The sequence below is a fragment of the Musa acuminata genome, chromosome BXJ3-3 (assembly GCF_036884655.1).
Source record: "Musa acuminata AAA Group cultivar baxijiao chromosome BXJ3-3, Cavendish_Baxijiao_AAA, whole genome shotgun sequence".
Lineage (NCBI taxonomy): Eukaryota > Viridiplantae > Streptophyta > Magnoliopsida > Zingiberales > Musaceae > Musa > Musa acuminata.
In genome coordinates, this window is record NC_088351.1 from 8,933,485 (window position 1) to 8,953,611 (window position 20,127).

Genomic DNA, 20,127 nt, shown 5'->3' on the forward strand with positions numbered 1-20,127 from the left:
AATAATAGAGAAATCCATGATTAGTGACATTTCTTAGGAAAAAAGGTTTAAAAAAATTAAAATCCTAAGTTTTGTTCTAATTAATGACCAAATGGATGCATCATCTCAGAAGTATGTTGGTCTCCCAACTTTCTTGTCCTACACAATTCCAGTGTTAACAGATGAACCAAATAGCAGTAAATGTCTATCCAACACACACAACATAATCATGTAACTCTGTTTCATAAAACACAGAAATAAGCAAACAAGAGCCTGCGGCAGTTTTCACAATGGCCTCACAAGGAGGCATCACTTGATTCCAGTAATCAAGCTGACTTTTCCTAGTCAAGTTCCATGGGACTTGAAAGCATGTTTTGCCAACAAGAGCAAACGAAGACTTTGATCCTTTCAGCAGCAGCCCCTTCAGCATGGTTTGGTTTTAAGTTCATGTGGCTTCTGATAGAAGAACTGGCCTTCGATCGCCGACGATGACGAAGTCTTGCAACCAGGGCTCTGCAAATTGATCGAATTCACTGATAACTGATGGAGGATGGATTGGCTCAGAGGATCGGAAGGGCTGCAGATGACTCTGGTTGCCATGTCTGAAAGCTCTTGCTCCGTAGTGTTGAAACTATTTGAAGTAATTTGCTCGGATGCTATCTTATATGCCTTTGCTAACAAGGAGTCAATGTATTTCTGGTAGGCTTCCATTCGGATCTGCACATGCTTTTGAACCTGATAAAGCAGCCAACATATACTTTTAGTAGAAGTTGATGAGCAATTAAAGCTACTATAATCAAGAATTTAGCTGACAATAAAAACGGCTGAGATAATGAAATATGTGACTGCTGCTGGTCAAGTTGTTATAGATATACACTAGTTCTCAACAAAATGTTTTTAGAAAAGTGTTGAATCATGATGGTTTGTTGAAATTTGATGTAGAATCAAGGTGGATAAAATTTAGTACAACATATGTGGATAGATTTTGACAAATGGTTCATGTTAAAGTCCCTAATTAACTTGACAATTTACCACATTCAAACCGGAATAGACTCGGCAGATAGAGAGATAGGGATGTATAATCACAACTTAAGATGAAATATGACCAGAAACATGCCAAAACTGTATGCACCTTCTCACTTGTACATATGCATATTAACACACATATATCATACATAACCAACGCATATATGTAAACTTAAATATATAGGTGTACTTTATATGTATATTAGATAGAAAGCATAAGAATTCATTGTAGAGGAGATCTTTGATTACTAATATGCACATAGTTTAAAGGGCCCAACTTTATTATGCTGGGACTGAAGATGGCAGATGCAAACGGTTAGGTTATTCAAAAAGAACATGTTTGTAGGGAGGTTAAGGAACAAAAATAAAATCAAAGAGAATTAGAGAAATAGGTTTAATTACCTCCACTTGTTCATGCAATTTTCTTTCCACTTCCATCTGTGCTCTCAGTGCCTCTTTGACTTCCTGACCCCTAAAAGAAGAAGCATCAAACATGTTAATTCTGTTGCATATATGTAACCTGTCTCGCCAAAAAAAAGAAAAAAAAAAAATATATATATATATATATACACACATATACATATATATATATACATACATATAAATACATATACATATATATGTACATGTACATGCACATATACATATACACACGCACTCACGAAAGGCAACTCCAATGTAGATTGCTGGAAAATTCAGAAGTACTAACTTACTCATTCACATCAGGAGTAGGCACCCTTGGAGATAAAACACTGCTGCTTGGATTCTCCAAAAGGTAAGAAGCTGACATTCAAGATGCAAATTATTAAAAGAAAAATTCAGATTAAGTTTAAAAAAAAAAAAGTGATTACAGAGTGATGATGAGAAACTGAGAATTGTATAAATGTTAAACAAAACATGCTATAGCTAGATCATTTATGCTGATTATCAGAAAATAGTGCTCCATACAATTAGGTCCACCAATCTTCTCTTGTAAAAATTAGGCATGACAAAAGCTATTATCAAGATGCACAACGCAAAAATACATTATGCTTTGTTTTCCGATCATCATAATCATGTGGTGGATCAGAAAATTTTTCAGAGAAAATTTGCCCACATTTGTTGAAAGAATTTACAACTCAAAATGGAAATGGAAAGATCTCCAAGACCCAAATTGTGTGACTAACTAGCTAAGGAAGCTCGAACCGAGACAGACTTCAAATCAGCTCGGCGTTCTTTCCAAGACAGTCCCTAGGTTATGAAAGCATGGGTGTGGATGTCTAATTATAACAAAGCCTTTTATCAAGTTTTGGAACTTTGGAGGCTCAACTAAGAGTAAATATGAAGCATTGAGCACAGACAACAGAAAAAAGTAGAGAAACTTATGGACTTACCATCTTTTGACTGCTCAGTCATTTCTTTGCCTGATTGCTTTCCTAGTCTGTATTTCTGAAACATTAACAGGAAAAATTAAGTATTCCAGTACAAGCCAATTTCAGACTTTAGCAACAAGAAACGCTTAAGAGAATGACACGGAAAGAACTTTAACATGTTTATAAGTACCTGAAGATGACTCTTTAGATGAAAAAGAGTAAGTCCTTTGACGCCCATGGTTCGCATGATAGCTTTTGGTGTTGCCTCTACATAATTCAACATGTTATAGACAGATTATGATTAGAACCAATGCTTACATCAGATATAAAAAAAATAAAACTGAAATCATAGGATGTGGAGATAACTAGGGTCCTACCACTAGTTTATAGTGATGACAACAGCAAGAAATGATGAAAAAGCAGCAATTGTCCAGACTTCAGAAGACGACAACCATAAGAATTGATGCCAAAATTAAAAAGAGAAAAGGAAAAATTGTATAATCAATGACTGTATCTGGAAAATAAACAGAAACAAAACTTTGGTAGTTGACTATTGTTGGCTATGAGATGCATGATCAACAAGATACAAGTGGTCTAAGACCAGCCCAAGGAAATAAATATTATCCACTCTGTAAAGAAAGTAAAGAAATGGATTGTCATGCATTAGATCAATAATGCTGAAACAGAAGGCACAAGCATAAAACAATGAAAAAGCAGTAATTGTCCAGACTTCCGAAGACGACAACCATAAGAATTGATGCAAAAAGTAAAACGAATAAAGAACACCCATATCCAAAAAGTAAACAGAAACAAAACTTTGGTGGTTCAGGTTCACTACAGAGAAACTACAGATAAGTCGGTTATATAAGCAAACTACAGTCAGCTATGAGACACGTGATCAACAAGATACAAGTGGTCTAAAACCAGCCCAAGGAAATAAATATTATCACTATGTAAAGAAAGTAAAGAAATGGATTGCCATTCAATAGATCAATAATGCTGAAATAGAAGGCACAGGCATAAAACGATGAAGAAGCAGTAATTGTCCAGACTTCAGAAGACGACAACCATAAGAATTGATGCCAAAATTAAAAAGAGAAAAGAAAAAAAATGTATAATCAACAACCGTATCTGGAAAATAAACAGAAACGAATCTTTGGTAGTTGAGGTTCATTACAGAGAAACTAAAGATAAGTCAGTTATACAAGCAAACTACAGTCGGCTATGAGACACGTGATCAACAAGATACAAGTGGTCTAAAACCAGCCCAAGGAAATAAATATTATCACTCTGTAAAGAAAGTAAAGAAATGGAATGCCATGCATTAGATCAATAATGCTGAAACAAAAGGCACAGGCATAAAACGATGAAAAAGCAGTAATTGTCCAGACTTCAAAGGATGACAAAAATAAGAATTGATGCCAAAAATAAAAAGAAAAAAGTATACCGAACACCTGTATCCGAAAAGTAAACAGAAACAAAACTTTGGCTGTTGAGGTTCATTACAGAAAAAAATACAGATAAGTCAGTCATACAAGCAAACTTCGGTTGGCTATGAGACACATGATCAACAAGATAAAAGTGGTCTAAGACCAGCCCAAGGAAATAAATATTATCAACTCTGTAAAGGAAGTAGAGAAATGAATTGTCATTCATTAGATCAATAATGCTGAAACAAAAGGCACAGACATAAAAAGATGAAAAAGCAGCGATTGTCCAGATTCCAAAAGATAACCATATTAATTGATGCCAAAAAATAAAAATAAAAAAGTATAATGAACACCTGTATCCAAAAAGTAAACAGAAACAAAACCTTGGTGGTTGAGGTTCATTACAGAGAAACTACAGATAAGTCAGTTATATAAGCAAACTACCATCGGCTATGAGACACGTGATCAACAAGATACAAATGGTCTAAGACCAGCTCAAGAAAATAAATATTATAACTACGTAAAGAAAGTAAAGAAATGGACTGGCATTCATTATATCAATAATGCTGAAACAAAAGGCACAGGCATAAAACGATGAAGCAGTAATTGTACAGACTTCAACAGATGACAACCATAAGAATTGATGCCAAAACTAAAAAGAGACAAAAAAAAGTATAATCAACAATTGTATCTGGAAAATAAGCAGAAATGAAACTTTGGTGGTTGAGGTTCATTACATAGAAACTACAGATAATCAGTTATATAAGCAAACTATGGTCGGCTATGAGACACATGATCAACAAGATAAAAGTGGTCTAAGACCAGCCCAAGGAAATAAATATTATCCACTCTTTAAAAAAAAGTAAAGAAATAGATTGCCATTCATTAGATCAATAATGCTGAAACAAAAGGCACAGGCATAAAACAATGAAAAAGCAGTAATTGTCCAGATCTCAAAAGATGACAACCAAAAGTAAACAGAAACAAAACTTCGGTGGTTTAGGTTCGTTACAGAGAAACTACAGTTATATAACCAAACTATGGTCAGCCATGAGACATGTGATCAACAAGATAAAAGTGGTCTAAGACCAACCCTATCATGACTCGGGCCTGATGGGCTAACTGGCCTATCAACTTCGTTTGGTCTAAATCACTGACCAAAATACTTAAGCTGAAGTTGATAGTAGTACACTCATTAGACCCTTATAAGCCAATCTTAATCTTGCCCATTTTCGATGTGGGACTAATCAGGAATGTTACAAGCCCAAGGAAAAAAAAAATTTATCCATTCTGTAAATAAAGTAAAGAAATGGATTGCTATTCATTAGACCACTAATGCTAAAACAAAAGGCACAAGCATAAATTATTATTAGAGAAACATCATGGCCCTAAAAACAAGAATTCCCATATGTCAAGAAACAAACAAGGTAATGAATCAGATACCAAAAGTAGAGTTCTACCCATTAAATAGGCCAATCAAGAGGAGGGTAATCAGGCAATCTGACAACAGCTAGCACTTATACGTAAAGTTAAATGAAGGCTCAGTTGCGAAACAATACAATAATATCTTGAAGCTAAAAAGAGAGGTTATTAAATCATTCAAGTAAAACAAGGAAACACAGCTATACCAAACATAGAGTACACATGTAACACATTTTTTTCAAATGTCACTTGGCACACCAGACTTCACCTGGGGAAAGAGGACTAACACAGAGGGTGAAAAGGTGCACAAGAGACCATGGCCAGGATTTAAATCCTTGACCTAAGATAAGGGACTTTGTATACACACAGCCAGCAGGGACGTTGTTGGTTGGGCATAGGAACACAACTTTACTGACATAAATCTGTACAGATTTTTGTATCTAACTTGTCTTAAAGTGGGTGGACTGGTAAGTTTGAATTCTGGAGGTATCAGTTACCAACCTACAAGTTGATTTATATAGGTCTGCTACCATTTGAAACTGGTAGGCACTAGGAAAAAGAAAATGAATCTGTCCTCAAAACAAACAAGCATTTAAACCATTTTACAGCATAGCTTCCTCCACCAGAACTATTCTTATGACACTAACCATCCATTATTTGGTTCCATAAAATTTAATTGCCTATAGTCGCTTTATGATCTTTTCCTATCAGTCAGAAGAAGATTAGAATTAAGAATGTTGTTTTCTCTATTTATAGATTTTAAGCATAGAAATTTTATTCTTTATATAACTTATCTTGTCTATTTTAACTACTAAAGCTATGCATTCAGATTCAAGCCAATTTCAAACTTGTAGTAATGGTAATGCAAAGTATATACCGGTACTAATTTCAGAACCCTCGGCTTCTAAATATTGTCTCCACTGTAGAAACCTGGAACTTATTTCTGGTCTCTTTTCATTAACAAGAAGAAAAGTATCATTGATACGTAATGTCAACACAAAACTTCCAAGTCCATCCATCACAAGTGCGCATATGCAGTGGTAATGCAGACTCAGCATAAATTATATTCGTCCTTACACTTCATAAACTGATGACTGCCCGGTCATAAAATCCTTAACTTTTGTCAAAATACAAAATAGGGGGTCCTCTCCTTTCATAACCAACCACCAACAATTGATGTTAGTAAATAAACAACACGATTGATCTTGGCATAGAGGCAGAGCTGTTTCAAGAAAATACTTTTGACTGATCTTGGCATTGATTATGCATAAAGACGGCCACATAAAGTACCCACGAGATTGCTCACCAGCTCTTTTGTGGAAGGGTCTATAGAATTTGATCAGACGAAACAATTACAAACTTTTGTCATCCAATCCTACCTCTGTCGTTTTCTTCTTCTCTTTTCTAAAACCAAATAGGAGCATTGATTGCCAAAGACCTGTTATAATTTAAAGCGATGCCCTATCCCATTAGAAACACACAAAAAAATGCACTTTCTAGTGGCGGTGTGAGTTGAATGATCGCTTTTAAGAGGCAAATTAGGAGAGGAATCCGAAAGCATCAGACTGGAGAAAGACAAATGAGCGACACTACCTAATAACTCCAGACTGTGTCACCAAGTAAAGCAGGAGCCGACTCGCAAGACCACCCACACCTTTTCCATTATTCATGAGAAAGTACCAACAAATCCTAGCGACTCAAGGCAAAGAGAAATCCTGAACCCGTGAAGAGATAAAAAAAAAGGGAGCAGAGACTCGCAATCAAAGGGAACAAGGTACGAACTTTCGGGGCCTCCGAGCTGGGCGACGGCGTCGACGAAGCGTTCGTGGAGGTCGGCCGTCCATCGGAGGCGCGGCTTGGGGTCGGCCGTCAGGACTAGGCTCGGGCCGTGGGCTTCCTCCGTTGGAATCGAAGCTTCCGGGCGGTGGATCAACCCAGAAAACATCCTCCTTTCCTGTGGAAAAGCAATCTTGGAAAGGCGAAAAGAGAGCAAACAAGATTAAAAGAATTGCAACCCCACTTGGAAGCAGTGCGACCAAGGGGAAAGGAGGTTGCTTTTTGGCCCTTGGCTCTTTGGGATCCTAACGCGAGGCAGAATTTGTCGCCATAATCGCTTTGCCCCACAACAAGAAAGACTGGAGCTTTACATCAACAAGCACCTTTATATTTCTCTCCTCGCCGCAGCCGATGGAAGGACCAGGACCAGGATAAAGGAAGGAACAATGTGGATGGGAGAGAGAGAGTGACCCATGTGAAACAAGTCTATTCTTTGCTGGGTGGACTTGGTGGTCCGTCAAACACACCCTGTCTCCTCAATTGACGGCTATGGTTAGCTCAATAAGAAAAACGTCAAGTTTAGATCAACCTTATTTGTATGCTTCCGTTAGCTCGGCAAGGCACTGAGAAATTGTTGCCGATGCTTGCACGTTGAAGCTATGTTTTTTCTGTCTGTATCTCCATATAGAACTTATTTTGATGCATTATTTTTGCCACTTGATTCCCATCCACCAAGTTCTACCGGAGTAATTTGATTAAAAGGTTGTTCCGATGACTCCACCAACCGTTCATCCCATGCAAAAATAATTGAGCGTCTTATGTTGTGAATAAAATATTAGAACAAATTCAAATTTATGATAAAAAGTCTAATGACAAGATTGGCAGACCTAAACAAAAGAATATTTTTGAGTCAGATTCATTTATTTAATTGAATGGGTAAAATAAACATTTTACTTCTACTTATCAGAAGTTTTTTGGCCATACTTATGTGCAGGCGCCTGAGCACCTGCTCTATTCCATTTTTGACCCCATGAAAGCGAACATCTTCTTAGATTGATCGTGAAAATGATAGATGCATCCATAATAATCTCCCTACGACGATAAGTCTCAATTGATCGCTCCAATATTTCTAATGGAAGCACCAATGTCAACCTTTGCTAAAGTATCTCTCTTTCCCGGACGACATAAAAGTTAAAAACAATAAAAAAAACCTCAAAGCATCTCTATGGTTCTAATTCACCTGACAGTTTTTATTCCAAGATATAAGGTTAAAAAAATGAAATCTCATCGTTGTGCATCTACAGTTAAGAACTGCACCAGCTTTATATATTCAAGTGCTCCAGAAATCCAAAAATAAATTAATTGCATTTTGATAGCTTCTATTTTGATATTGTGTTCTCTGTATTATGACAGCTTCTATTTTGATAATTATAGGAGCAAAATATGGTCTCAATCATCAAAAGAAATCTTGCGGTCTTCGACGGGTTTCACATTGAAAACAAGAAAAAACAATTATACAAAGAAAAAACTAAATATTGCGGCAAAGCAGTGAAGGGGTTGGAGCTCAGTGGAAGGAGAAGTCGTTTAATTAGTGAGAAAGGCTCACGGCAATGACAAAATTTGCCACCGCCACTGCCCACACCAAGTATTTAAACTCATCATAGCATCAACAATCCATCCAATTCTTTGCCGCATCCAAACAAAAAAAATTTAATTTTCAATAGAAAAATTCAATGTTAAACGAGATCTAAAGCCAGGAGTTCATTCGATCCAGTAAAAACTCGATCTTCAAAGAAGAGTTTTCCAAAATCAAAAGATAAGAGTGACAAAATAGATATCTATTCATTAAAAAGGACGAGAGACAGAGAGAGAAAGAGGCTTCAGTGTGTGTAACAACAAGAATCAGATCAAAGACCAGAGTCTCACTGAAATCCGCTAAGAGGATTAAGACCACTCATCATCAGCCAAGACTGGAGAGAGAAAAAATTGTTTGGGAAATCAAGACACCGAGAAATCATTAGAGCAATCGATGTTCGGTTAGATCCAAAGTCACTAGATCATTTGATGCACTAAAAACTTGATCTTTAAGGAACTTCCTTACGGCAGAGTTTTCCAAAACCAAAAGATGAGTAAGAAAATTGCAAAGAGGACCGATGGAGAGAGGGAGAGGCATCAGTGTGTGTAACAACAAGAATCAGATCATAGACCGGAGAGTCTCACTGAAATCCGCTAAGATCTTTACGATCACTCATCATCAGCCGGCCGTCAACGAGACGGAAGAAATTGTTAGAGCAATCAAGAAACCACGAACATCTACGAATTGAAAAGAAGAGATGAAAGACCATATGTGGAGTAGCGGCAACAACAGAAACAAAAAGCCCCTCGACATGCGTCCATATATAGAGATCTAAGGATTTCGGGTTAGGGTTTCGAGTCAGGAACAGGGGTTTGTCGTTGCGCGAGTAACGGTTCGATCTCGGCCGTCTGATTGAATTCAAGAACGTATTACGGCCAAGGCCCTCTCCCCAGCCCAAACGTGGAAGCGTATGGGCTCGATCCCTCTTTGTGAGGCCCAAATCAAAGACGCGAACAGGACCATGACAAGAATCTTTTTTAGAAATGGCAACATGAATGCATGGAAAACCCATTTTCTTTTATCAAGTAATTCATGGCTTATGAGAGAAAAAGATTGAACATGAGGAACATGAACAAGGAAAACGATCGATGGTAGAAAGAACCACAAGAAAGAAGGGGGATTCGAAAACGAAGGAAGCAAGAGAAATGAAGGCAAATTCCAAGAGTCATAATCACCAAAAACTGAACTGGAATATCATAAATAGACATATATAAAACAAGAATTTCATCAAGGAAAAGGCACAATAGCAGTACGATGCAGTAACCAAACAGGAGACAGATTCAAAGGGGTTTAGGTCAAAACATTCACGTTCAGATAGAAAGAAAGATTTTCTTGGATGGAGCTTCAAGATAAAAAGAGAAAACGAATGAAGAATGCACCTTGAGAGAGAGAGAGAGGATGTGGAGCGGACCTGCTTGATCCAGCTGATGGCCGATTCATCGAGCCCTCCGGTGAACATACTTCGGATTGGTCGATCTCTCAAGCTCAATTGCGAGAGAGAGAGAGAGAGAGAGAGAGAGAGAGAGAGAGTGAGACGAAGATTAGAAGGGAGTGGAGTAGAATTCGATCAAAATGGGGAGGAAAATACCACCGGGGACAATTTCTCGAAAGGAGATCAAATTAGGGCTTCAAGATCGGGTGAGGGAGAACGTGGGCTGTGGACTCGGTGGTCGAACGCGTAACGGCTAGTCCGGAAGCGAGAAAAGGAATCCTTGCCGCAGGATTAGTTGAAGTGCTCCGCAGGTGGAAGGAACGAAAGCCGCACGAATCTCAAGGATCTCTCACCGGGACTGTGTCTTATTGCCTGGACATTCTTTCCATTATGGTTGAATCAAATTAGTAATCCATCAAAGTAGTAATCAATCAAATTAGTAATCCATCGAATCGAAATAGAATCACATCAAGTTTTAACGGTTCGATTCTGATTCTTGAAACTTGGAATCAGATCCAACCGATCCAGTTTGATTTGAATCGATTTAAATTTTAAAAAAAATAAAAATAATTAAGTAAAAAATATTTTTTAAAAAAAAAAATAATTGTAAATATATCGAATAATTAAGATTTTGAAATATATCGAACGAGATTTCGAACTCTCAAAACAAATCCAAACACAGCTCACAATACAATGCTGGTTTTTCAGCATCATAAAGCCAGTGTCAAGAAATCAACAAAACACCACCTTCCTAGCCACCACAACAATAGCAACAACAGCCACAATAATATCAATTCCTTCATATCTACACTTGAAAAGATCAAGTTTCGACACACAAAATTTTGATTCACCATACATTGGTAAGTTATTTTCCGAGAGAAGCAGATCCTTTAAACAAAACATTGCCTTCGTGTAAACAGTCGACAATACCAAGTTATAACAAGTTAAAACATTCAACCACCATCATCCTGTTCCACAGGTCGACTGTTTTCCGCTCCTTCCGAATCCAGATGGATGCTAATAGCAATGACTTACGGGGAAGACAAGGCATTGTCGGAGAAAACATCTCTTTGCGGAAGAAAACAGAGGCGCACCTGAAACAGATGGAGAAGAAACAATCTTCGGTCATGCTTAGAATTAATGTGACCGAGCTTGTCTTCGTGTCCTACCGACATGGCATTTAGAACTCTTCTTTAGCAGGTCTTCATAAGCCACTCTTTTCAAGTCACCAAAGGATCACTAAGATGACATCAATGTGGTTTACCAACCTCAGTCAATCTGTTCTACTGCAACATAACAACTACACAAGTGTCGAGCTACAATTAAGATGTAATTGTGGTTGGCCACATGGCTATGGCTGAAAACATTGTGTTAACAAAGAGAACCCAATCATTAAACATCAGCAAGTTATTCCAAGGGAATTGAATCCTTCAACAAAATTACTGCTATCATTCGACCACCATCAACCTGGATGACTGTTTTCTGTTCCTTCCCTTCTCGACGTAGATAGAGACAGCAAGGCATAATTGGAGAAACTATTTCTCTGCAAAAGAAAACATAGACCCACCTGAAACAGATGGAGAAGAAACAAACTTCAATCATGTTTGTGACCTAAATTGGGCTGACTAGCTGCAACTTTATCCCTGTTTCCTCACCGACATGGCATTGGGAACTTATCTTCATCTAATCTCTCCATACACAACTCTTCACGTGTCACTAGATGATCATTAACTACGACATCAACATGTCTATCAAAATTATAATCTCGGTCGATCTGTTCTACTACACCGAGATCGAGTTAAACCATCAACTAGCATTACACAAGCATAGATGTACGTCAAACAAAAAGGATCTACCATATGAAAATGTAAGGAACCCAACAAAGTGCCAAGTCGATAAAAGGAATAAGAGTTGAATTGCTAGTGATGCCTTTGTATGCCTACTAAGATAAACTAATTGTTCGTTAAGCAATCAATGGTGCATCAAAAGCCCCATGTAATTTCGGCGAACACAAGCATGGAGATTCTCGCAACCCCATTCGACTAAATCTAACATGACACCAACCACAATTGAGATTGTTTGAAACCATAATTAAACTTAACAACAGTGCTTGACATGGCACAAACTTGTTGTAAGACATACAAGGAACTGAATGGGGCAATGTTGAGCAACACAACCCATCACAAGAACTGACCACATGACAAGCAAGTCCTTAGGATTAGTTTTGCCCACAACACATTGCTGATGCTGCTACATTAGGCAAAGAACACAAGATGGAGAGCATTACACAAGACTCACATTGTTGATGCTGTTGCTGATGCTGATGCTGCTACTGCTACTGCTGGACATAGTAGTAAGACATCGGGTCGGTGGGCGGGCCACCGAGCGGGCGTGCCACGTCTTCCTTCCCCTCCTCTCTCGGCACGATGTCGATGAGGAAGTCGAAGACGTCGGTGCGGGAGATGGCGGCGGCTATGTCATTTTTCTGCAAGGTGCGGCGCTTGTTCTCCTCGGCGTGAGCCCACGACCGGTGCGTGAGCTCGAGGATGAACATCTCGCAGGCCCTGGCGAAGACCACGGGGGCCTCGGCGGCGATCATGCGGACGTCCTCGTCGGCCTTCATGATCTTCTTGATCCGGGCGAGCGGCAGGCTGTGGTTCTTGAAGTCGGTGGTCTGCTCGATCTCGCGGTACTGGTCGGCCCAGAACAACTGGAGCTGCTGCTGCTGCTGCTGCTGTTGCTGGTGGTACAGATGCTGGTAGGCCTGGTAGGGGCCGCCGCCGGCAGCCGCGGCGTAGGGCACCCCAGTGGCGACGCCCATCACCGGCGGGGTGGTGTGGCCCGGCTGATCCATTCTCTCTGATCAGAACCAAAACCAACAACACAAAACAAAGGTCAAAACCTGATCTTTTGCAGAAAAAACAAATCAAAATCCAGAATTTCTAAGAAGAACCCAAGAAATTTCCAGTTTTGATAGATCGACTGAGCGAAGAAAAGAGGGAAGAGAGAAAGATGGAGATCAAATTAAAAGTTGCGATTGGGAGGGTGATGGAAATTTATCGGCACAGATGGTAGAACCCTAGAATCTTCGTATAAGACCCAGAAAGGGAGCGACAAACCTGGTATTGCGAACGATAGAGAGGGAGAGAGAAATACCTGTTTGGGGCACCAGGGCAGGCAGGAAAGGATGAAGAAAGCGATGGAACGAGGGGAAGAGGCCGCTTGGTCGAAGTTGGTTGGATTTGGAGAGGACCTTAGCAAAGCATTTATGATGAACTTTTGGCTGGTCCAATGGTGGCAGGCATTAGGGCTTGGCCAGCTGTGCAGCCTAAACACAGTGTTGATTTCTTTTCACCTTGTGTTGTCAGGTGGTGCAGAGTGGTGATGCAGTGAGATACGTACATGCACTGACAACATGACCAGCAGTCCAATAATTTGGATGGAGATGGTTTTGATTGGCGTCAACTTCAATCTCTAACCATGACCAGGTTTGATCCCCAACCTTCTAACCAGAGGTGATGAGTCTGCAAACACGATTTAGTTTTATAGTGGGAAGGCAAAGGGAATATACGCCTACCAGTCTTTAAATCACACTGGAAAAAAGGGGAAACATGAGTTGAAGATGAGAAGAACAAAAAAAGAAAAATTATACTCGAAATTTTTCCTTCCTCTGTTGTGAACACCAGCAACTCCAAATTCATTACCCATAGTCATGGTTGATATGGCATTTAATTTGAATGAGAAGCACCCAAATTTAATGCACAAAGTGGCTATATTAATATCAGAGCAGATAGTATACATAAACAAGCTCAGATGCTGGCAGATAGTATGGTCAAAAGAGAAGAGGTGGATGAGAGAGAGAGAGAGAGAGAGAGAGAGAGAGAGAAAGGAGACATGGCCGATGGCAGCAACGCAGCACTTGGAACTAGTACTTGTAATCTTTCACGTACAGGCTCTCCGAGGCCGCTGCATCAGCAGCGCAGCCGGCGTACTTCCCGAGCGTCGCCTCCGAGTTGGCCTTGCACCTCGCCAGGAACGCCGCCTGGGCCGACGGCACGTTCTCCTTCTTCCCGCTCCACTTCTTGATGGTGCTCTGCTGCAGAGCCCTGCCGAAGGAGAAGGACAAGGTCCACGGCTTCAGCACCCCCAGCTTGTTCATGGCGTTAAGGTTCAGCGTCGCCTCCTCCTCGCTCTGTCCTCCCGACAGGAACACGATCCCCGGCACCGCCGGGGGCACGGTGCGGCGCAGCGCCCCCACGGTGTACTCGGCCACCACCGCCGGCGCTACCTGCACGCAGAAGAGAGGACTCAGAGATCAGCCCCGCTCGCCATGGACGTGCTGCTGCGGCCACATACGTCGCCGTTACCTTTGGGCTGTCGGAGCCGGGCGTGACCATGTTGGGCTTCAGGAGCGTGCCCTCGAGAAGCACGTGGTGGTCGTTGAGCGCCTTGTAGACGGCGGCGAGCACCGTCTCGGTGACGGCGGCGCACTTCTTGATGTCGTGGTCGCCGTCGGTGAGGATCTCCGGCTCGACGATGGGGACGAGGCCGTTCTCCTGGCAGATGATGGCATACCTGGCCAGCCCCTGGGCGTTCTGCTGGATGGCGAGTTCCGACGGCTCCGTCGGCCCGATCTTGAGTACCGCCCGCCATTTGGCGAATCGGGCCCCGGCCTTGTAGTACTGCTGGCACCGGGCGCCCAGCGAGTCAAAGCCCTGGGTGGTTGTCTCGCCGTTGGTGCCGGCGAGCTCCACGATGCCCTTGTCCACCTTGATGCCGGGGATGACCTTGTTGTCGGCGAGGACGTCGACGAAGGGCTTGCCGGCGGAGGTCTTCTGGTACAGCGTCTCCTCGAAGAGGATGACGCCGGACAGGGAGGGGAGGGCGTCGAAGGTGGTGAAGAGGAGCTCGCGGAGGGCCTGGCGGTTTGGCTCCGTGTTCTCCACGTTGATGCTCGACAGCCGCTTGCCGATGGTGCCGGTGCTCTCGTCGGCGGCCAGGATGCCCTTCCCGGGGGTGGCAATGTACTTGGCGGTCTGGATCAGTTCGTCTACGTGCATGGAGAAGAACTCTCGGTCACGTAATCTACGTTAAACTGCTTCACCTAATTCGGATTCGGTTTCTAGTTGACCGGATCCGACAACCCAACTATTTTTAACTCAGATTTGAGATGATAGATGATGAAATCGGTAACACGACTCCAAATACGATATATAACAAGTATCAAAATTAGGGCACTAATAATCAACAGATTCTAGTGTTTATAGGGCATTAATTTGATGTGTGCAGCATACATAAAGTATGGTTGGGTTGATGATGCTATATCAGCCACATGGAGTTCTTCTGTGTTTCCAGACTCGAAAGTTGGTAGATATTGTAGGAGTAGCAGATAAGCTAGTTTTTGTGCCACCCAAGTCATGGATGGCTTCACCTTATCCTAAAAAGATAAATCATAAATGTCAACCACCAGTTGCTTTTCTTCTTTCTTTATCACAAGAAAATTTATGGACATGGAGATGTTAATGTTTTTTATTATGCCCTAATTTTTCATGTCCTTTTCAGGTTGAAGTATTGGCAGTTTCTCAAACCAATGTCTCCTTCAACTTTATGGCTCAACATACATGCAGCTGAAAGCATATATATAGAAGAAAGCATGAAAGATCTTAGATAGAAGAAAGCATGCAGATGATTTTTGGAAGCTCGCAATGGATAGAAGAAAGCATGCAGATGATTTTTCATATATATATATATATATATATATATATATATATATATCTCAATAATTTCAAACCATTACAATTTATTTTTTGCATGAAGATCCTTTTGCTAAAAATATATAGAAGAAGAATCTTAAGTCTAGGCAATTTCCAAGATCTGCATGAAACAATCTTATATCTAAATCTGCAGTAACAGAGGAAAAAAAACCTAATCTGAACAACATTATGTTCTGGCACAATTGCAGTTTGCAAAATCATACATGAGACACAATCCTATATCCAATTTGAGATGACAATTTAATATTAGATACTTGCATATGATTGGTTTATGAGTTTATACCCAAGTGAGAATTTAATATCTGAGTTTGCATCGTGGCATATGTTTTTGCCATACTTTCTGACCTTACCATATGACCAGATGCAGTTTAAACTTAGAATTCTAATGTGGTTGAAATGACTCGACTGCTAGGGAAGTTCATGAAATTACAAATTGTTTATGAAGTGGTTGGATCAGGAATCAATCAGTATGCATTGGATGTTTACAGCAGTATCGATGGAAGCCTGTTTTCGGTACTTATCCAAAGAATTTGACATCCAGTTTTCGTCCATCTAGAGCAGTATTTGCATAATTAAATTCTTTCCATGTCAATGAGAGTCTCTGTTCTTGATGTAAGACAAGAATACATGGGAAGGACACTCACCTGCATACTTTCCAACGAAGGCAGACATGGTGACCACCGAGCGGCAGAGAAGGTAGCAGCAGCGAAGGGAAGGAAATGTCCGATGGCCTGAGCTCAAAACAACCCTTTTAAGGAGACAGTATTTTATAGGCACTACCAAGAGGATATTCCACAGAGGATCTGCTACCTGCGATCGACGCGTGTTTGCAGATGAACCCGGAGTGTGTTATCGTCCTTGGATAGGGAAACGGGTGGCACACTGTGGTGCTGACACCGTTCTTATCCCTCCATGCCTGTCGTGGCCAATGATTTTGAGTGGAGATGAGGAACTCCGCTCGAAGAACCATGCGTGCCAGTCCTCAAGCAGACAGCTCTCTGGTGTTGGTTCACGCTGGGTTGCGGTCGGCCATGGTTGATCCGGACCCTTGATTATGACAGACTGAAACAGGTGTCAACTTCTTGCTTGGATTAATAAGCTGAGACCCAGAATCCTCCGTCCCCAGTGCATGAGTTCTTCGTCATCCCCTTCTTCCTCTGTAACTGTTAAGAACCATAATGCACAGATATAAAATGTTTCAAAGATCATAATAATTTGAAGTCCCAGAATAGATTAAGTTACTGGACCGTTTTCTTCTTTGGAAGAATTTATCGTCACGGCTAGAAAGAAATCCATGTCAGGTTAAGGATCAGATGATGTGTACCTTTTCTTTTGGAGGAAAAATACTGTCCCTCGTGCACTGGCATAAAGTTGCATCCAACCAACCAGGCCTTGGAACAAGGAGAAGAGGAGCTAAAGGTACATAAATTTCCGCAGTCAGCATTAAGCTAGCTGATATATTACTGGACTGCAACATTGCAAATGCTTCTCATTTTCTCAGGAAAACCAGTATTTCTGAAATTGAATCCATGACCAAGGCATGCGCCTCATGGTTTCTAAAATAGTAATGAGTCTGAGAGGAGACAATGAGACTGAAGGAGAGGGAGAAGTTGTCTGCTACTATTTCTCTCCACCACACTTTCTCCCTCGTATGAGTTTATTTTAGACATCCTTTTCATTCCTATCCTGATTTAATGATCTATTGGTGGAATCTGTGGCTAGTTGATTAGGATGGATGCTTTGGGTCAGTGAGGTGATGAATCAGCTTGATGCTTCACCTCTCAGGCCATAACGATCATCATAAGAAAAACTACAGCCAATTTGGCAAGGTCATCTGGTTCTGGCAAAAGGAAAAAGACAAGCCCAGGAACATTAACCCAGAGACGATCATCAACATTGTACCTGCTTGCACCTCCAAGTAAGTTGTTCTTATTCCAGCCGATCATCTTCCACCGAGTTGCTTTACCATCTTGTTAAATGGAGGAGATATCCTGTTCGGGTTGTCGTAGAGCTTGACCACCTTTTTTTTTTTTCTTTTTTGACCCTCGAATGCAGTGCGTGTGTGTTGATTGCCATTGCAGAGAAATCGTCCTTGAACTGAGTTGCTCGATTCGAGGAGTCCTGCAACCGAGAACATGATTGAACTGTTCCATATAATTGATATTCTCAGGGTGCTCTTTGTGATCTTGGGTTTCGATCAATGACTAACATAGTAGGATTGATCGTCAAAAAGATCGTACCAAATATGGAGGAGCCCGCTGCCACCGCTCATCGTGATCCTGCAGAGGAACCAACACCGCAATGCTCAGTGATCTCCATATACCGAGCGATGGTAAGAGGCGTACCTCGAAATGTGACGGTGGTCTGGACCAAGAACCTCATGAACCACTCGCTCTCCGTCTCCATCGACAAGTCCAACGGCGAGAGCCCCTTAACGTGCAAGGTGGACCTCAAGCCATGGCCATTTTGGAGCAAGTTGAAGGGCTCCAAGTCCTTCGACGACGACAGCGAGCGCCTTGACGTCTTCTGGAACCTCCGGTCGGCGAAATTCTCCGACGGGCCCGAGCCATTGGAGAACTACTATGTCGCACTCGTCTGCGGCGAGGAAGTCGTCATGTTGCTGGGTGATCTGAAGAAGAAAGCCTACAGGAAGACCAGGTCGAGGCCCTCTTTGGAGGACGTCACGTTGCTCTCCAAGAAGGAGAACGTCTTCGGAAAGAAGTGCTTCTCGTCCAGGGTGAAGTTCGATGACCGGAAGAAGGAGCACGACATCATCGTGGTGAACTCCATCTCAGGGCACAAGGACCCGGAGATGTGGATCAGCATCGACGGCATCGTCCTGATCCACGTGAGCAATCTGCAGTGGAAGTTCCGGGGCAACGAGACGGTGTGGGTGGAGCAGGTGCCGGTGCAGGTGTTCTGGGACGTGCACGGCTGGCTCTTCAGAGGCCCCGGATCGGGGCATGCCCTGTTCATCTTCAAGCCCGGATTGCCGGCCTCGGCAGCGGCGGGGAACCGCGGCAGCAGCGGCAAGCCGACTAGCTCCAGGCGCAACAACAGCGAGAGCTCCTTGGTCAGCAGCTGTGGTGGGGGTGGGTCTCAGGAGTTCTGCTTCTTTCTGTACGCCTGGAGGATGGACTGAGCCTGCATTCATCATCGAGGTACCGCTGCTTCAAGTTCAATAATGCACAGGTATCAAGCATGTTCTTTCTCAAAGAAGAGATGTAGGTAGGCTGAGATTGTAGCTTTTCTTATGTAAACAGGGTCTCAACCCAAAGATGTGTCTGCATGATTTTGATACACCTATTCATTAAAGCCACAGATCTTTAAATTTCGGACACAAGATTCTACTTCTGTTGTTGCCATCAACAAAAGCATGACTTTGGCACAACAACATCATCTGCCAAAGCATTTGAGAATTTAAAGAGCTTAATAATGTTCAAATTAATACTACGGTTCTTTGTATCATCAAATCTAAAGAGCTTAATAATGTTCAAAACTACTTCTGTACAGTTTAGTGCTGAAGGACTTCAACCCTAAAAACCCATCCCGTCCGTCTAAAGAGAACCAAATAGCAATCAGCTACAGGAAACCGACCCAAAATCTCGTAAGATCATATCTTCCTCTATTGATTCAACACTAAAACCTCATCTAAAGAAGCATAATTCGGACCAGTTTAACGCTGAAGGGCTTAATAATGTTCGACTGCTCGCGTTCGGTTTAACGCTGAAGTTCGTCAAGCGAAGAGACTTTAACCCTAAAATCTCATCCCCTTCAAACAGAACGAAATGGCAATCAGATCAAGAAACCGACCCAAAATCTCGTAAGATCGTATCTTCCTCGATTAATTCAACCTAAACCCCAAATTGTTAGAAGAAAAAAAGGCCAATCAAAAATGGGGAGTGCATTCACACGCTGAAGGTGCCGGCGAACTTTTCGTTGGAGGTCGTGACGGCGGCCTCGGCTTCGAAGGCGGCGTAGGAGTTCCAGTCAGCGAGGTACGAGGAAGAAGAGGCGGCGGCGGATACTGCTCACCACGCCTACGCCGTCCTCTGCATCGCCCCCCGCTCGTCGACGCTAAGAAGATCGGAGGAGAGAGCAGGAGGTCGTTAGGCGCGTTCTGGTTGGGTCATTAAGTTTCAAATAAGCAAAATTATTTATATCGTTATATATTAATATCAAATATAAATTATTTTGTAATATGTAAATGATATCAATCTTGATAATATAAAATATAAATTATTTGACTAATATATTTTTAAAAGGGATGATTTATATCGTTTATCTCTCATAAAAAATA

The 20,127-nt window shown here is 41.6% G+C and overlaps 4 protein-coding genes and 3 non-coding genes across 13 annotated transcripts; 1 reads left to right on the top strand and 6 right to left on the bottom strand.

Moving 5' to 3' along the window:
• Positions 1 to 203: 203 nt before the first annotated feature.
• Positions 204 to 7,521, bottom strand: LOC135633545 (protein PHR1-LIKE 2-like). Of its 2 annotated transcripts, none has more exons than XM_065143109.1 (7): positions 7,369 to 7,521; positions 6,992 to 7,163; positions 2,548 to 2,624; positions 2,379 to 2,433; positions 1,719 to 1,788; positions 1,408 to 1,477; positions 204 to 714 (listed from the first exon to the last, which is right to left on the bottom strand). In XM_065143109.1, the coding sequence occupies exons 2-7, from the start codon at positions 7,152 to 7,154 to the stop codon at positions 403 to 405; spliced, it is 747 nt and encodes a 248-aa protein (XP_064999181.1). In that variant the 5' UTR covers positions 7,155 to 7,163; positions 7,369 to 7,521; the 3' UTR covers positions 204 to 402. The 2 variants fall into 2 exon arrangements, with proteins under 2 accessions (XP_064999181.1, XP_064999182.1); XM_065143110.1 differs by lacking the exon at positions 7,369 to 7,521 and adding an exon at positions 7,230 to 7,368.
• Positions 7,522 to 8,544: 1,023 nt separating this feature from the next.
• LOC135634420 (small nucleolar RNA Z152/R70/R12) lies at positions 8,545 to 8,653 on the bottom strand. The gene has a single exon (XR_010495342.1). It is a non-coding gene; the product is annotated as a small nucleolar RNA Z152/R70/R12 (small nucleolar RNA).
• Positions 8,654 to 8,860: 207 nt separating this feature from the next.
• Positions 8,861 to 8,952, bottom strand: LOC135634419 (small nucleolar RNA R11/Z151). The gene has a single exon (XR_010495341.1). It is a non-coding gene; the product is annotated as a small nucleolar RNA R11/Z151 (small nucleolar RNA).
• Positions 8,953 to 9,152: 200 nt separating this feature from the next.
• On the bottom strand, positions 9,153 to 9,246 carry LOC135634418 (small nucleolar RNA R11/Z151). The gene has a single exon (XR_010495340.1). It is a non-coding gene; the product is annotated as a small nucleolar RNA R11/Z151 (small nucleolar RNA).
• Positions 9,247 to 10,828: 1,582 nt separating this feature from the next.
• Positions 10,829 to 13,369, bottom strand: LOC135583158 (nuclear transcription factor Y subunit C-6-like). Of its 6 annotated transcripts, none has more exons than XM_065144379.1 (3): positions 13,210 to 13,369; positions 12,352 to 12,912; positions 10,829 to 11,147 (listed from the first exon to the last, which is right to left on the bottom strand). In XM_065144379.1, the coding sequence occupies exon 2, from the start codon at positions 12,905 to 12,907 to the stop codon at positions 12,389 to 12,391; it is 519 nt and encodes a 172-aa protein (XP_065000451.1). In that variant the 5' UTR covers positions 12,908 to 12,912; positions 13,210 to 13,369; the 3' UTR covers positions 10,829 to 11,147; positions 12,352 to 12,388. The 6 variants fall into 6 exon arrangements, with proteins under 6 accessions (XP_065000451.1, XP_065000452.1, XP_065000450.1 ...); XM_065144380.1 differs by lacking the exon at positions 10,829 to 11,147 and adding an exon at positions 11,371 to 11,596; XM_065144378.1 differs by lacking the exon at positions 10,829 to 11,147 and having other exon boundaries at positions 12,108 to 12,912.
• Positions 13,370 to 13,766: 397 nt separating this feature from the next.
• Positions 13,767 to 16,558, bottom strand: LOC135634133 (fructose-bisphosphate aldolase 5, cytosolic). The gene is made up of 3 exons (XM_065144377.1): positions 16,472 to 16,558; positions 14,421 to 15,103; positions 13,767 to 14,341 (listed from the first exon to the last, which is right to left on the bottom strand). Exons 1-3 carry the CDS (start codon positions 16,497 to 16,499, stop codon positions 13,979 to 13,981), a joined length of 1,074 nt encoding a protein of 357 aa, XP_065000449.1. The 5' UTR covers positions 16,500 to 16,558; the 3' UTR covers positions 13,767 to 13,978.
• Positions 16,559 to 18,027: 1,469 nt separating this feature from the next.
• On the top strand, positions 18,028 to 18,969 carry LOC135633898 (uncharacterized). The gene has a single exon (XM_065143874.1). It carries the CDS (start codon positions 18,028 to 18,030, stop codon positions 18,967 to 18,969), a length of 942 nt encoding a protein of 313 aa, XP_064999946.1.
• The last annotated feature ends 1,158 nt before the right edge of the window (positions 18,970 to 20,127 follow it).